The sequence below is a fragment of the Semicossyphus pulcher genome, unplaced genomic scaffold (genome assembly GCF_022749685.1).
Source record: "Semicossyphus pulcher isolate SPU_LCO1_2020_fin unplaced genomic scaffold, fSemPul1.0.p SCAF_9, whole genome shotgun sequence".
Classification (NCBI taxonomy): domain Eukaryota; kingdom Metazoa; phylum Chordata; class Actinopteri; order Labriformes; family Labridae; genus Semicossyphus; species Semicossyphus pulcher.
Window position 1 is genome coordinate 8,303,229 of NW_027211770.1, and position 17,562 is coordinate 8,320,790.

A 17,562-nucleotide genomic window follows, 5' to 3' on the forward strand; every position below is an offset into this window, starting at 1 on the left:
CACATTTTACAATCAAAACACGCCACTTTCTCCTGATTTCTAGAAGCTATTATAATACACCCACACTTTGGTAGAGTATTAAGTGTGCAGAAGCTTATTTATGAACAGTACAAAGACATAAAACACTGTCAGGGTGTGTAAGCATGAGTCACCCTCTGCCTGACTCCCAAGAGGAGGGTGTGTCCAGTCGAGTGTGCTACTTGTTGACATGCTACACTCCCAACCACATCCCATGTACCCAGGCCCTTTCCTGCTGTTATGCCAAGAGCCGACAGATTGAAATCCCTGGGTATCGGCCCAATGGGCATGGCCGCACCCTTTGATATCACATGACTCAGGTTTGGGTTGCAAAGAGCCGAAGCTGAGCACGAGAAACAAAGGAGACGTTGGTGTTCAGAGAGGTTTCTGTGAGGTAATCTGGTGGAGGTGCCTTCCAGTCCTGTGGATATAATGTTCCCAGAGTCTTTAGACTTTCATAGAATAGCAAGGATAATGAATGTTTGTGGTTTCTGATGAGTCATAGCAATCAAAGGGAAGAGTGAAATCCTCCCGTATAATATAATCTAGTGTTGATTTACACAACATGATTATCCCAATTTCATTTAATTACAGATAAAAACAGATTTTTCACACTATAAATTTTAAAAGATTAAAGATTTAAATACTTTTTCTCAAACAATATAAAACATCTGCAATGGATATAAACGTTGTGCTTTTCTTTTGAAGCAGATAGAAGTTTCCAAAAGTAGTGAAATTGTTTCTTTTTAAAATGATTCCTGGTATAAAAATATTTGCAGGTTTGCATGGTCGAGCTATGAGACCCGGAGAAACACACAACATGGAAAACCTGATGCCTATGACTCATCGTCCACACCTCTTTTCCCCGAAATGAAAAGTGATCTGATGCCACAGAGGCGTTTTCCCAAACTAGAACAGACAGAAATCCTGCTTCACTCTTAGAGCCAAGTCAATAACATTGACTGATAAGTGTATCATGTTATGAGACTGCTCGTCTAGGACAGATATTAAGACACTGGGAAGACAAAGGTGTTAATTGGTGATATGAACATTCTTTGATGTCAATCACGGGTGTCCAATGATTCCAATCTTTTTGGTTTCCACTAATGACTATTTTTTTCCCATATTTACTTAATAAGCATTAATGTTCCTAACATAATCCAGCCTCCTAACATTTTATTTATGTATAATCTCAGATCTCAGATATTCAGATCAATGGTCAGTCAGAGGACATGACGGCCAAGGAGAAGCTGCTGCTCTGGTCCCAGAGGATGACCGACGGCTACCAGGGCATCCGCTGTGACAACTTCACCACCAGCTGGAGGGACGGCAAGCTCTTCAACGCCGTCATACACAAACACTAGTGAGTGGCTGAATGACTGCTGATTTACTGAATTGATTTATGATTGAAAAGGAAATCAACAGCAATGCAAGGAGTAACAGGAACGTCTCAGTCACTGCACAAGCGTGGGCCCACCTTCTATCAGCTGTTTGGAACCATATAGAGAAGACATGAGTGCATAAAGACAAACAAACATTATACTGCGGCATGTGCCGTTACTCTCTAAATAACAAGAGAGGGCATGTAGCCAGTGGTTAGCGATAAACGAATTCCAGTCAAGACTTCCTTTTCTGCATGCTGCATCGTTACAGAAAGAGAAACTGTTTTTGTTGTGGTGAGGTCTTACCAAGTCGGGAGATCTGATCGCCGGACGGCTTTCATGACACAGCGTCAAAGGAATTTATCTCGAGTCGAATTTTAGATCTAGAACAGATTGTTTGCTGAAATTGCTGCAGATGTCTGTTTGTAGAGATTAATAAGAAGCCAAATCATCGTCAGATGACCGCTGATGTTCCGCTTGCTTTTGCTCTCCACACGGTCTGTTTTTCCTGCATACTCCGCAGCCTGCTTATACGTGATTGGTCAATATTACTCGGACTACAAGTGTAGTTCAAATGGAAACCAGAACACTTGCCATCCCTAAAATCCACGTCCCTGCTGTGAGTAGAGATTAGCTCATTATTAACCACAAAATGTCAAACATTAACAACTTTTGCTTCTGTAATACAACCTTTGATGCTGGCTCTTGTCATGACATGTCACCATATCTGAATGTTTTGAATATCGGACGCACAGGAGCAGAAGTGAGACCTTGGCACATTTTCAAAGTTTAAATTAAACTCTTTAACACCAGTTTCAACTTGCTTTTCAATTAGATCTTACCCTCAGTATTGACAAGATGTATCTATTACGGAAAGTCATAATAACCATAATGCGACTTTTCTATGGTATTTTATTAGATTAATTTAATGGAAACAAAATTGTCAGTAGATGATAATGATGAAGAGCTGCCAGTTATTAGCCCCCACAGTGCTCAGATTAATGTATGCACTCTTGTCTTTCTAATTAGGTTTTAAACTTAATATTCTAGCTTTACTCTGCTCATAAAAAATAACATCTTTTGACCTTTTTTCAAGCTTGCACTTGACAGTGCTGCTCTCATGCTGCTGTAATAAATTCTGTATTAATGCCTCTCCGTGAACATTTCAGGCTTAAGGCTAGAAATACCACTGGCAGGCATCAGCCATGAGTAATACTGTTGGACCTTAAGATGAGGAGTCCTCAATTATACATGATTGGCTCGTTAGACTTTTAGGAGCCTTGTATTAAAAGGTAACATCTAAAGTCATTGCTGCTGAAAACATAAACATGCATATCCCCCTGTGGTTTTGTGTATTTGTAGTAGCATTAGCGGTTAAGGATTGTTTTGTGTCGTGCTTCCTGAGACATGAATATGCGTTGAATTCTCAGGAAGATTTGTCAATACACTTTGTATTCGGTCGTTTCCTTTTAAAGATCTTAACAAAGGCATTCAAGCAGAGTCCAGAGAGCAAACAGAAGAGAAGCGGTATTAGAAGAGAGAAAGTTAAATGCCATGCAAGATCTACTTCTTTAGAGCCATTATGCATCGCAAGAAAGAGATGCCTGCAGGGGCAGGTTTCCTTAAGCTTGTGCATGTACCGGCAGCCTTTCTCTCTTTTTTTGGAGACACCTGAGGGAGGATTAGTGCTGCTTTTCATAATGGGCAGGGGTGTGGTGTGTGGGCGTAGCTGTAGCACTCTGTGGCTGCTACATGAAAACTTTGGCGTTACTTTGTGCCTGGGCATTAGTGCAGAATATTTGTTCATCAAGAGAATTTAAGATTGCTTAGCGTTTACAAATTGAATTTGTCAAGCTACAGTTGAAAATAGGATTCATGTAGAAAAGCTTCAGTGACTACTTGGAGGCTTTTCATCTCAGCAACCCTGCAGAAGGATTAAGAGGATCTTCTCATGATGATGGACACCTGAGACGCACCGAATGGATTTATTTTCAGCCATCAAAAGATTTGTTAGCATGAATGAATGAAGCTGTAAGAACAACCACTTAAGCCACAGGACAGGCAACTTCTTGCTGATTTGAAGATGCTCAGTATAAGGAAGAAGTCAAAGCCTAAGAAGCGAAGCCTAGGCTTCTCTAGTGGCAGGTCACGATCTGTCAGTGATGTGGACAACCGGGTGGTCATGTTGTGTGAGGATATTCCATCAGAGGCGTCCTCCGGGGACTCAGGGCGCGGTTCCCAGAGCTCGGGGGGACGCTCGAGCGGTGAGGAAGTTGGCCACGGATTGAGGTCTCATAGCTTTCATGTTAGAGAGGGACAGACCACGAGCAGCTCCTCGAGGCCAGTGAAGCAGTACTCTCTTCGAGAAGTCCGCCATGTGGATGCTTCTCCTGTTTATGTGCCGAGTGCGAGCCGTACCACTCTACGCATCAGAGAGCTGTATGAATCTGCACCTACTGTTTCTTTGTGCATTAGCTTCATAAGTAGTATAATAAGTCCTGCAGGGGTATGCATTGTACATTTGAATTTGTGGATCTGACACATATACATTTAAAACTGCTATAGTTTCTGATATTATGACTGTGATGCTTTCTGTCATGCTGTCCTGCTCTCTGAACACATGAACTTTTGTCTCTTCTGGTAGTTAAGTTCTGACTGGCTGCCAGCTTATAATGTGTCAGCCTTCGTTATGTTAGCTGCTCTATAAATTACATTCCACCTATAGATGCTCTGACATCTGCCAGAGTCAAACACCCAGAGGACAAAAAAAAAGGCAGGTGCTTGTCAGAAAGTGAACAGGTGGGCCTTTTGAAAGTATATAGCCATTGGCAGAAGGACTTAAAAAGCCCAGCCCTCTGCTTCTAATGAACTGCCAAGCAATATAAGTGAGCAGACCTGTATAGACTGCATCCATTCTGTATATGAGGTAATAGCAATGACATTCTGTCCTTCATTTGATCCCATTGTCAAACTTCTCATGAAATCAAAATAGATGTTTTTTTTAATCACCTGTGTTGCACAACAATGACAAAATAAATCGTTGTATAGGTTTTCTATTTTTATGTTAGAGTGTATTTCCTTGACACACAGTGTTTGTGTTGGACTGCTCTCACATTCACGTCTATTGGTTACTGCAAACTCCTATCAGTGTGCAAAACGTCCCCCTCCTGCCTACCTATTTTTGAACGAAACAAGTAAATGGTAAACAGCTGTTTTAGTAACTAATAACTACAACACAACAAATGTAGAAGTAGCCATTGGTATCATCATCATTATCCAAGGTATTGTTTATGGATATGTACATCCTTACATCACAGGACATGTTCACTTTCAGTGCCTGTTCAGAAGAGCTCTAGAAATGACTACAGCCCACCCCTCTCCCCATGACCCTTGTTGATTAATTCTCTACTCTTTTATTCCACTAGTCCCAGACTCATCGACATGGGCAAAGTGTACCGACAGACCAACCTGGAGAACCTGGAACACGCCTTTGGTGTGGCAGAGCGAGACCTCGGAGTGACACGCCTTCTGGACCCTGAGGGTAAGACTGACAGCAAATGTGTCAAACCTGGAACACCACACGTTTGTTAGCTCTGCTAATTCTTTTATGCTGCATGTTCGTGTGTGTTATTGGCACAGGATATAATTAGATGGCATATGATAAAATTGTTCGTTCTCCTTTCAGATGTTGATGTTCCACACCCTGATGAGAAGTCCATCATCACATACGTGTCATCCTTGTATGATGTGATGCCTCGGGCTGACGTCCACGATGGGGTCAGATCAAACGTAAGCACCTTTGTTCCTATCACTAATCACTCACAATATGTAAACCTACTATGGCCTGTTAACAGTTTTTGAAACAGTCTGAATTTGATACTCATGCTCATAGAGATTTTGCGGGTGGAGCTGCCATAGCCACTTACCGAAATAGCCGCTAACCAAAACACACAACTTACCAAAAAACAGCAAAGATCCCGCTGGCGTATTTAACAGCAAAACAGCTTCTTGTGTTGGTCTGAAGTTAACGTTCACAGATATGTAAACTTCAATGACTGTAGTGATTGTTTTAGTTACGTCTCCTCTCGCTGTTCCTCCTCTACTCTGCTAATCTGAAACAGATTGGCTGCAGGAGCCGTATTTGTCAACAGAGCTGTCAATCATCCTTTTTACAGCATCAAATAACTAATTAAAACTACATTTTTAAACTAAACTAAAGAAAAATGAACACTTGGACGTAAATCAGCATGATAACAACTAGCTATAATGACAGAAACCATGTTTGAGAAAAAAATTATTTGGCGTGTATTTTGATTTTTTTGTTTGACTCATGTCCCATCTGTTAACATGGAGGAGGCGGCTTTATGACCTACACTGCAGCCAGTCAGCAGGGGGCGCTTGAAATGTTTTGGCTTCACTTTAAGGGAGCTGTCATGTTGTCCATCTTTTTATACAGTCTGTGCCTTGGACTAGGACCAGGACTGACACAGTAAAGAGATAAGACATAGTGCTTGGCCACAGGGGGTGCCAAATCCACACAAATTCATCTTAACTGATTAAAAAGTGCTATAAATAAACGCTACAGGGTAACACAATGTTTGCCCCAATTGGATCTGATTCTGTGCTTGATGAGATTTAATCAAAACTGAACAGACTTGTGACTCTTATTATAAATGAGCTTTTGTTAGCAGCGTTGTCCAAATCCTCAAGAAGTTCAAAGAGAAATAGAAGTCTTGTGAAACCAAGTAACGCAGGAAATTAGCAACCTGTGGTGTTTACGGTGCAGAGGCCAAAGGAGGGGAGGGGCAAATATGCATTGATAAACATCATCTGTTAACATTATACACACTGTTTGGTCCCTAATACAAACCCCCTTGTTAAAATAATTTTTTAATGAGCCATAAAAAATCCTGATTTTAAACTTCCTAACGTCCTAGCAAAACTCCCATCATTGTTTACTTCTCCTGTCTCCCCTACCACTTCCCACCTTATCAACCCCGTCTCCACTCTCTGCCTCCCTGTGCACTCACACAAGACCTGGATTGTTGGTACCTAATCGAGTTTAGCGTGGTGTGTGAATGATCGGACACAGAGCTGCAGGAGAAGAACAGCTCTCCTGTCTGTTGTTGTTAAACTCCCAACTATCTTTTCTGCTGTGTTGGCTGCAGGAGCTGGAGCTGCGCTGGCAGGAGTACTACGAGCTGGTGACTCTTCTGCTCCAGTGGATCCGCCACCATGTCATGATCTTCGAGGAGAGGAAGTTCCCTGCCAGCTATGAGGAGATAGAGGTAAGATGACATGCTGATATGATACCTCTAGGCCAGAGACTAGCTTTGTTATGGGTATGTCTGCAGTCGAGCAACACCAAAGAACATGTTAAAAGTTGAAAAAGTTATTTAAGAAAACGTTTAATAACATAGAGACATTGCCAGTCTTGAGGTTTGGTTGGTTATCCAATATTTGATGAAAGAACATGCTTGCATAATGCAGGGAGAAAGAGGCACATGTATTGTTGTACTGTAGGTGGGGCAGCCCTGGTGATGAGAAAATGCAGCCACAAGGCAAATAATGCTAAATCTAATCCTCAGAAGAGACACTACTGTGCCACTCCCTGCCAGTTCTGCAGAACAAAAGCGTAGCGTGACTTTAGTATTTTTCCCAATTCTCTTTGAAGTCATATTATGAGAAGCCCAGCATCAGCAAAAGTACAGGTTTGGGTGTGCTTCTGTAAGTCTGGTTACAGAGGGAGTAACTAGTTTCTTCTCTAACAAAGGCAGTTAAGTCATTTGACTCATTTTAAGTTAAACTAAATGTACACCAGAGGATGAGCGCATGATACGATAGACCATAGCAACTTACTATATTTAAACTATCAACTGTGGTGTGATGTGCTACCTTAATGCACTTATCTCATTTAGGAAATTAGGATTTAAAATAAATTTAACAGATCCAATTGCATAACATGTACTGCAAAAAGCAGCATAAGGTTTCACCATTTGTTCTCTAAAGGCTGACACCTTTTAAGCTTTAACTTTATAAATGAATGAAATATAAAAATACAAATTAAAATGTTATTTTTCTTTAGCTTCTTTGGCGCCAGTTCCTGAAGTTCAAAGAGACGGAGCTGCCAGTGAAAGAGACCGACAAGAACCGGTCCAAACACATCTACCAGTCCTTTGAGGCAAGCTGACCCTTATCATTCTATTCCTATTATTTTCTTTATTGTATTATGTTCTATTGTGATTACTTATACTGCTCCCATTCTACTCCCATCCGCCCACAGAGTGCAGTGCAAGCTGGTCAGGTGAAGGTCCCTCCAGGCTACCATCCCATTGATGTGGAGAAAGAATGGGGTCGACTTCATGTGGCCATCTTGGAAAGAGAACGGCTGCTCAGGATCGAGTTTGAGAGGTTAGAAAAACGGTGGATATGCAGCAAGACTTGTGCATTTTATGGATCATATTTTTATATTCTTTTTAAGTGGTAAAAAGACAGAACATTACTGACATAAATAAGTTAGTGAATATATTTGGGGATCATTTGTACAGAAGCCCTTAGCGGACATGCATCCATACATTATATTTACTCTGATATCTTGGGAAAACCAGCTTTGTTATCCCGAGATAATGAGAAAAACAGTCGAGATCTCGAGAAAATGACCAGAAATAACTTCTGGCTAAATAAATCTGGCTACTATTGTAACACAGACAGGAAACAGATAGAAACATAAAGTAAAGATGTCACTACACTGTGCTTCTTTGTAAGACAACAGTAACTTGTCATGATAATAATTTGCATTAAGGCCAAGATTAGCAGTTTAGAAAGGACACATAGATTGTTTAAACATGGGTAAAGAATCCCTGTTATGCTGCTGTTTAGTTTTAGAAACTTAATATATTAAAAGAAACTAAATCTAACATAGTACATCACCTTTACACAACTGGAACATGCCAACTAGCTAGTAGCCTAGCTTAAGCCTTAATGTTATTGAGCTAACTAGCATGCTAGTTAGCCTTCCAACATCACTAGAGCTGTAATGATGTATGAAGTAAATATACCTTTGCCAGTTACATTTTAATTTACCTTAACAAAAGTTACTTCTTTTTTAAACTACTAAAGGTTATTAACTATCACAGACTGTAAGTGCGGATTTAATTGCTTATTTTCCTGCTTTGGTAAAAGATAAACATTCTGGTGAAAGGGTTAGCATTAGACTGTTTGTCTTGTTTTGTGTTTTAGCTTGTGTCACCATGAGACAGACATTTTCCTCTTAATTAGACTCATTAAGTGATTTAATAAGTTCTGATGAAACAGAATGAGACGTCTTCCACGTAATAAGAATTGCGTCATTCCTGGCGAATGTGGTGGTTTAGTGTCACGAGAATGTCCGGTCATCTTGCAGTCTGTTCACGGTTGTGAGATGTGGGATGACTCATTGAGCAGACTGGATGTCTTTGTAAGAAAAACAGAGAGATTTATGTCGCGCTAAATATCAGATTTCCTAAGGCATAATGGGATTGTGAGAAAAATCGAGTTTTTTTGTAGGTGGAACTGTAATAATTATATTAGAGTCGAGGAATGGCGTTTGTGAGTGACCCTTATAAATTGGAGTTTTTGCTGCAATACAGATTTCAGTAAGTTGTGAGCTTCAGTTTCTGTTCATCCAAATGTTTAGGAGAGAGATTCAGTGGACATTTTGGGACAGGGATGAGGGATAATTGTGTTTTTTCACATTTATTTTCTAATTTAATGCAGACTTGAGCGGCTCCAGAGGATTGTCACTAAAGTCCAGATGGAGTCAAGGACGAGCGATGACCAACTCAGCCACCTGGAAACCCTGCTGCAGACGGTGAGTCCTATCCAGGTCTAACTGTAGAACTACTAAATGTTGATACGTATTAACAAAGAAGAAATAATCCAACAAATCTAAAAGATTATAAAGCATTATTTGCTTTTTAAATATAATTTTGTCTAAAATTCACAATTTAGTATTTGATTTTTTTTTAGTTTTTTTGCATGCTAAATTAATCTTCAAACTAATCTGTACAGTTGTTCGTGGTCTGGTTCAGCAGATGATGCTGGCAATAGTAAACTTTGCAGTCATAATTGAAATTCGTAGTTTTTAGTTTTAAGCCAACTCATACTTATACATCTTTCCAATTCGACATTTAAGAAATATTGTACTTAAACTCTGTCAAGGTTAACTGCGCAATATATAACAAAAAAGTAAATAAAAAAGGGAGATTAAATTTATATTGTCATTGGCTTTCATCCCCTCAGGACATCCGTCTGCTGAATGCAGGGAAACCAGCTCAGCACACCGCAGAAATTCAGAGGGAGCTGGACAAGGCAGACAACATGATTCGCCTGCTCTTCAATGATGTGCAGATACTCAAGGATGGGCGCCACCCTCAGGCTGAAGAGATGTATCGCAGGTGGGTGCTATGTGTCTTGCATTCAAGTGAATTCTTAACCTAACAAATACTGTTACAAAACAGTTCAAAGAGGGACATAAAAGCATTAGTATAGTATAGCATTAGTCAGCTGACTGTATTTCTCATCTCTGCAGGGTTTACCGCCTCCATGAGCGCCTGGTGAACTTGCGAAGCGATTACAACCTTCGTCTGAAGACCGTTGTGACTACAACCAATGTGAGCGTGGTTTCTAGCACCCAGCAGTCCACAAAGATGCGGCCTGAGTTGGATGATGTCACCCTTCGCTATGTCAAAGACCTTCTGGCCTGGGTGGAGGAGAACCAGCATCGCATTGATCAGGCTGAGTGGGGCTCTGATCTGCCCGCTGTGGAGTCTCAGCTGGGCAGCCACAGAGGCCTGCACCAGACTGTGGAGGACTTCAAATCCAAGATTGAACGGGCCAGGGCTGACGAGGTAGTACCCTTTTCAGAACCTCTGCAAAGGATTACATACTGTGTGGCGTGCTATTGATTTTAAATGTGCTGCATCTTTCCTATTCTTCAGAGCCAGCTATCGCCTGTCAGCAGGAGCTCCTACAGAGAATACCTGGGCAAACTGGACCTTCAGTATGCCAAACTACTGGTAAACATTTTCATATTTCAAACATTTTGCTGTCTTATTGTGGCTGTCGCACAACTTAAATTACTCTACACAGAATGTTTACGCTTTCATTGTTTTATTTTAAGCTTTTTCATGTATTTATTTTCTGCCAGAACTCTTCCAAGTCCCGCCTGAGGAATTTAGATTCTCTTCACGGTTTCGTCAGTGCTGCCACTAAGGAACTGATGTGGTTAAATGACAAAGAAGAGGAGGAGGTCAACTTTGACTGGAGTGACAGGAACACCAACATGACCGCTAAGAAAGACAACTACTCGGTGTGTTTTTTAAGTAGAACGTTGGCTCGAAATCTACAGTTACATGCTTCATTCTTTGTCATAAGTCTCTAATTCCAATCCAATTTTATTAGTTAAAGTAATTGAATAAATACAAATGATTTTTATAACATTGTCATTAACTGTTTGAATTTGATTGTACAGGGTCTCATGCGAGAGCTGGAGCTGAGGGAGAGGAAGGTCAATGATATCCAGGCGATGGGCGACAGACTTGTCAAAGACGTACATCCTGGCAAGAAGACAGTTGAGGTGATTACTCTCGCAAACCCAGCAGAACATTAAAAATTCACACACAGAGGTCTTAACTAATACACTGTCAACATGTCTTCATTATCTCTACCAGGCCTTCACAGCTGCCCTGCAGACTCAGTGGAGCTGGATCCTGCAGCTGTGCTGCTGCATTGAGGCTCATCTTAAAGAAAACACAGCCTACTACCAGGTATGGATCAGCGATATTCATGAAAATTGATCCAAATTCAATTAAGTTTCAATTCAACAAAGAGTCACGTTTTCTGTCCCCTTGATGCTGTTTCCTTGCAGTTCTTTGCTGATGTGAAAGAGGCTCAGGATAAGATGAAGAAGATGCAGGAGAACATGAAAAAGAAATACAGCTGCGATCGCTCCACCACAGCCACCCGTCTGGAGGATCTGCTGCAGGATGCTGTGGTAAGTAATATTACTTATTATATAATAATTATATTGCTGATTCTAATCTCTAGTTACAGATTCTACATAGAAATATAAGCAATATGAGCAAAAGCTCTTACTTGCTCTTAGTCGCTGCTTACTCAGACATATCAAATTGCACAGGCACACGATCATGCCAAACAAGCCTAATTAAAAGAATGTGGATGGGATTAAACAAATTTACCAGGATGATGGACGGACGACAAGAAGGGATTATTTTATTCTTATCCTGTTTGAATGTTCATGTTTCTTATTACAGGAGGAGAAAGAACAGCTGAATGAATACAAGACCCTTGTGACCGGCCTCAACAAGAGAGCCAAGTCCATCATCCAGCTGAAACCACGCAACCCCACCACGTCCATCAAAGGCAAACTGCCTGTTCAGGCTGTCTGTGACTTCAAGCAACAGGAGGTGAGAACCCCTGCTTCTAATGTTTTATAATCAGTCACATTAGAGTGGTTGTTGTTGTTGCCGCAGAGCCTCAGTTTGCCCTATTTGATGTTTCGTTGAATTTCCAGATCACCGTGCACAAAGGAGACGAGTGTGCGCTCCTGAACAACTCTCAGCCCTTCAAGTGGAACGTCCTGAACCGCTCCGGAAACGAGGCGGTGGTGCCCTCCGTCTGCTTCATGGTTCCTCCGGTCAACAAGGAGGCTGTGGACAATGTGACCAGGTAAGATAACAGTAACACAAAAGAAAATGAGTCAGCCATGTGACAGCAGGGTGTATAAAGTGAGGAGTATAGCCACTCAGTCAAACTCTGGGTCTCTCTCTCTCTTTCTTTGGGGAAATAAGTAATACTACGGATACATTTGAACTGGTACCTGATGCAATTTTTCTGCCAACCAATCCAAACTTTTCTTAAATTTTGCACACGCATCCGTGTTTCTGTCCTCTACTCCAGTCTTGATGCAGGTCATCAGCAGATGGTGTCTATGTGGCAGAGGCTCCATATCGACATGAAGAGCTTGCTGTCATGGCAGTACCTGATGAGAGACTATACACAGATCCGCGCCTGGAACATCACCACAGTGAGTTTGACAACTTTCATGTATTAAAAATGGACTGTGACTTTAAATTGTATAAACATAAACTCTGACTACTGTAATGCTCTTTATGTTGGGTTTGCCCGGGCCTCACTTGCACACTTACAGTTGGTCCAAACTGCTGCTGCTCGTTTTTTAACGGGCCCTTGTAAGCGTGAACTCATTACCCCGATCCTGGTCTCTCTCCACTGGCTACCCGTTCTTTTTAAGATTAATTTTAAGGTTTTATTGTTCGTTTTTAAATCTTTACATGGGTTAGCACCTTGGTACATCTCTGACCTCCTTCATTCTTATACCCCCTCGAGGTCTTTGAGGTCCGCTGACCAGCTGCTTCTTGTCGTTCCTAAGACTAGGCTGAAAACCAGGGGTGAACATGCTTTTCCAGCAGTGGCCCCAACGACGAGCTCGGGCGTCAGCTTGGCTACTTTTAATAGGTGTAAACAGCTAAGAGAAGCTAAATAAATACATAAAGCTGTGGGGAGGATAGACAAGGCCCCTAAAGTCTGTTTTTTTAAGAACAGGCTGTGCTGGGAAGAGTTCATGTTTAGTGATTACTGCAGGATAAATTGTTTACACTGTAAGCGCTACACTCGCTTTAAAAAAAATAAAGACAGGTTAATTTTTGCTTTAAGGATTCTATACAAACACTTTCCCATGAAATAAACCTGATTCCACAATAAATATACATAATTAAATCAGATGATACCAACAACCTCTGAAAATATGAGGTGGAATTCCTCTGAATTCCTGTTCCTAATCCCCTCCCCCAATTCTTCTTTCCTGCATAGTTAAAGACCATGAAACCAGAGGAATACAGGCTGATCATGAGAAACCTGGAGCTCCATTACCAGGACTACATGCGTGACAGCCAGGACTCCCAGCTCTTCGGCCCCGATGACCGCATGCAGATCGAGGAGGACTACACCAAGTCGACCCAGCATTTCGACAGCCTGATTCGCTCCATGGAGAAAGGTAACATCTTCTGCTCTCCGAACAATGGACATGCTTCTGATTGTTCATTATGTAAAGGGAATATACAATGATTGTGCAGCAACTTTACAGACTATAATTGTCATTAACCTTTCAGGAATAATGGTTGTTAGGCTCAAAGGTGAGTCATGTCGAGCCAGTCAAAGCTACAGCTCACAAAGCTAGTGTGTGTACACGCTTTAAGCCTTGGATGAGCTTTGATGAGTAGCACTAGAGCAGAGTTCTGAGTGACTGCATGTTGTTTTGGTTCCCATGTTGCTTTTATTCCTTCCAGCTCTGCACAGAGTATTTTTTTAAAGCTAAATTATGCTGTTTTTTTTTTCAGTTATGTCACCTAATAGTGTGATGACTACTGCTAGGTATAATATGTGCTTTATAGTGTATGCTATTACTAAAGTGTAAATGGAGCTGCATATGTGTTTGACACATGGCGAGCTGCATGTATGACTGTGCATAAGTGCACTACACATGTTTAAAATGTGCAGTAAGCGAATGTGATTTTTAAAGTAGTTACATCACCATACCAAATCGTACACATGGCATAGCGTACTCTGCCATGTACACAAACTCCTTTCTAAGCAGTTGGTAAAACTGTTGGTTTTTCTAATCTACTCAAAATTAAGTGTATCAAAAATCTATGTTTCCCCCAACCTGCTAAATAGTTTAATCTGCCGTACTTAGTAACACACATGCTTCTACACAGGTCAACAGGATGAGTCTCTGTGTAAGAACTACATCTCTGAGATCAAGGACCTGCGCCTGCGTATTGAAGACTATGAGGCTGGGACTGTGGCTCGCATCCGCAGACCCATGGACAAGGAGCCTCTGAAAGAATGCATTCAGAAGACAACAGAGCAGAAGGTACTGCGTTAAAAAATGATTCCTAAAATGATTCTACATCTCTTTTTTTGTATTCCTGTCAGCTTACATGTGAGGTTGAGGTTGAAAAGAGGGAATGTGTTTTAGTTTAAAGAGACAATACATTCTCTGCACATGGCCTTAACAAAATGTGGTCATTGCTGTGGCGGTTGCTCCAATCAGAAGGTTGGCGCTTTGAGCCCCAGCTCCTCGTGCCGAAGTGTCCTTGGGCAAGACACTGAGCCCCGAATGTGCCTTGAGGCACAGCCTGTTTGAATGCATGTGAAATATTTACTGATCAGTGACCTTGCATGGCATGTGATCAGTGTATGAATGTGTGCATGAAAGGGTGAATGGGGACATGTAGGGTAACAGCGTCTTGAGTGCTTCGAAGACTAGAAAGGCACCATTTAAAGGGCCAGTTCGCCAATTTTCAACCTCAGTCCTATCATACTACTATGTGGAGCTAATGTCATTATGGTAGTGAAAAAAATTTCGCTCTGTGCCTTTGGAGGACGCTATCCGCTTCTCCAATGGGCCCTTGAAAACTTGCCAGACTACATAAAATGCGTATTCTGGCGGAAGCCAGGGAGCTTGCTAAACTACACTTCCTCACTCTAGGACACCCGTCTCTGATGTCATGTCTCGTTCAGAATAGTCCGGTTTGAAATGTAGACTGCTGACCTGAAGATTAGATTAGATATTTCCTATTCTGTACCGCTCTAAGCCATTGCCTGCAGCGCAACGGTAGTATTTCAGAGTGAGGGACGCAATGCATGCTGGGTGTTGTAGGAATGTAGAATGGGCGAAACCACGAGCTGTTTGTACAACTTTCTCCACAGCTATGGCGCCAATTTATAAATATTATTGCTTCTACGATGACGGAGAACACCAGCTTTGACTGACAGCTTTTTCCAGGGGCAAACTGCTCCTTTAAATGATCCTCATAGCACTAGTTTTCAAATTAGCTTAATGAACCAGCATTTTTTAAATGCAAACAGGTTTTAAGCAACCTGTTAAATCTCGTGGCAAAACAAGTCACTCCATAGAAAATAAACATGAAAAGATGAGGTAGGGTTAGACCATTAGAACTGTATTTATAATCTGATAACAAGATAAAACTCTTTTCAGCCCTTTCATTAGATTCATCTTATTGTATCATGCAGCATCCATGCAGTAGGAAGAGTAGTGGGCAGTGACAGGCAGGATAGAGTTGAATTGGAGGACAGGACAATTAGTAATAAAAGGTCATGCATCCTCTTCTGTCTAAATTGGGTTACAGCTGCACTCGGGTTCGTTTGAAGTTTGAAAATACAGCAGAGAATTGCATTTGCTTTGAGTCTTGAGTTTGTACACAGATGAGAGAGTTGCAGATTGCAGGCCTGCTGGTTACCCTTTTACTACAGCTGCTTGTGTCCCATCTGATCTAAGAATGTTAATAATTTGTGGGATGCCTCTGGCCAATCCTTGCCAAAAGAAACCCTCCTGCACAGGTTACTTAAACTTTTATAGGTGCCTTTATAGAACATGTTTAAATACTGTTCCTCATAACATGCTTTTAAGGCTGTCTTTAGTTAGGTTTAGGCTCTTATCATGTTACTAAATATTGTTGTCTTCTTCTGTTGTACAGAAAGTTCAGGTGCAGCTTGATGGCCTCAAGAAGGACCTCAACAAGGTATCCGTAAAGACAAAGGAGGTCCTGGCCTCCCCTCAGCAGTCTGCCTCAGCTCCCGTCCTGCGCTCAGAGCTTGACGTCACCGTGCAGAAGATGGATCATGCCCACATGCTCTCCTCTGTTTATCTCGACAAGTGAGTCCCCACACACTTACTCCTGGAAGTTAACAGTAAAATGCACTGTTCGCTAACGCCGTTTTGCCTTGCTAATTTATTTACTACTTGTTTTTGTGCCCCAGGCTGAAGACTGTGGAAATGGTGATTCGTAACACACAGGGTGCTGAGGGAGTTCTCAAGCAGTATGAGGACTGTCTGCGCGAGGTTCACACCGTGCCCAGAGATGTCAAGGAAGTAGAGAGTTACAGATCAAAGCTCAAGGTAAAAAGCCCACCGGGAACTGTTTAGTTCGAGGAGTTAAGCCTTATCCTAACTGATGATTCTGATCGGCCTTTTTTTTGTTAAATTCTGCAGAAAATGCGAGGTGAGGCTGAGGGTGAACAGCCAGTGTTCGATTCCCTGGATGAAGAGCTGAAGAAGGCCTCTACAGTGAGTGACAAGATGTCACGTGTGCACAGCGAGCGCGACGCTGAGCTGGACCACTACCGCTATCTGCATTCTAGTCTCCAGGACCGCTGGAAGGCCGTGTTCACACAGATGGACCTCCGCCAGAGAGAGCTAGAGCAGCTCGGCCGTCAGCTCGGCTACTACCGCGAGAGCTACGACTGGCTGATCCGCTGGATTGGCGACGCCAAGCAAAGGCAGGAGAAGATCCAGGCCGTGCCCATCAGTGACAGCAAAACTCTGAAAGAACAACTGACCCAGGAGAAGGTATGTTGTTTATCGCTTAATATTACCAACACTCCTGAAATGGTTTCCACATGAAACTGAAATTGTATCCCCTTGTTCAAACAGAAACTGCTGGAGGAGATTGAGGGAAACAAAGACAAAGTTGATGAATGTCAAAAATATGCCAAAGCATACATTGACTCTATCAAGGTGAGCTTAATCAAACCTCAGTTTGCATTAAGTATTGTAAACACTGTAATTTGGAGCATTAAGTGAATGTATCTGTAGCACAACTGATGTATGGAGAATGTATTTTCTTTTTCAAATAGGACTATGAACTCCAGCTGGTGGCCTACAAAGCCCAGGTGGAGCCTCTTGCTTCTCCTTTGAAGAAAACCAAACTGGACTCTGCTTCTGACAACATCATTCAGGAGGTGTTTTTCTCACAGATAATATTGGATACAGTTTAATAAGCTGATTTCCCTTTGACGTATGCATAAAGCTGTAAATTCTCATTTTTAAGTGTTTTTTGTCTCTCCCTGTATCAGTATGTAACACTGAGGACCAGGTACAGTGAGCTGATGACTCTTACTAGTCAGTACATCAAGTTCATCACCGACACACAGCGCCGCTTGGACGACGAGGAGGTGCGTGACAACTGGCTGAGGATCCCAAACAAACTAAACTCTAACATAAACCTAACCAACAAACTAAATACTCAACCAACAAACAAACGAAAAGCCGCCGATCATC

General features: G+C 41.8%; 1 protein-coding gene across 11 annotated transcripts in view; it reads left to right on the forward strand.

The window, feature by feature from the left end:
• The window catches only part of LOC138583579 (plectin-like), a 129,082-nt gene that overhangs the window by 95,388 nt on the left and 16,132 nt on the right, over positions 1–17,562 (forward strand). For 7 of the 11 annotated variants that reach the window (XM_069655463.1, XM_069655455.1, XM_069655459.1 and 4 more), the window contains exons 6-31: positions 1,215–1,381; positions 4,826–4,941; positions 5,086–5,189; positions 6,569–6,688; positions 7,486–7,581; positions 7,684–7,811; positions 9,156–9,249; positions 9,681–9,835; positions 9,970–10,288; positions 10,379–10,456; positions 10,588–10,749; positions 10,912–11,016; positions 11,111–11,206; positions 11,308–11,433; positions 11,714–11,866; positions 11,974–12,128; positions 12,360–12,486; positions 13,290–13,473; positions 13,589–13,612; positions 14,195–14,352; positions 15,980–16,158; positions 16,263–16,401; positions 16,495–16,851; positions 16,936–17,019; positions 17,139–17,243; positions 17,358–17,456. In XM_069655463.1, coding sequence (XP_069511564.1) covers positions 1,215–1,381; positions 4,826–4,941; positions 5,086–5,189; positions 6,569–6,688; positions 7,486–7,581; positions 7,684–7,811; positions 9,156–9,249; positions 9,681–9,835; positions 9,970–10,288; positions 10,379–10,456; positions 10,588–10,749; positions 10,912–11,016; positions 11,111–11,206; positions 11,308–11,433; positions 11,714–11,866; positions 11,974–12,128; positions 12,360–12,486; positions 13,290–13,473; positions 13,589–13,612; positions 14,195–14,352; positions 15,980–16,158; positions 16,263–16,401; positions 16,495–16,851; positions 16,936–17,019; positions 17,139–17,243; positions 17,358–17,456 — 3,630 coding nt within the window. The remainder of the gene's footprint in view (positions 1–1,214; positions 1,382–4,825; positions 4,942–5,085; positions 5,190–6,568; positions 6,689–7,485; positions 7,582–7,683; positions 7,812–9,155; positions 9,250–9,680; positions 9,836–9,969; positions 10,289–10,378; positions 10,457–10,587; positions 10,750–10,911; positions 11,017–11,110; positions 11,207–11,307; positions 11,434–11,713; positions 11,867–11,973; positions 12,129–12,359; positions 12,487–13,289; positions 13,474–13,588; positions 13,613–14,194; positions 14,353–15,979; positions 16,159–16,262; positions 16,402–16,494; positions 16,852–16,935; positions 17,020–17,138; positions 17,244–17,357; positions 17,457–17,562) is intronic. The other 4 variants (XM_069655457.1, XM_069655458.1, XM_069655460.1 and 1 more) reach the window with 1 other exon arrangement.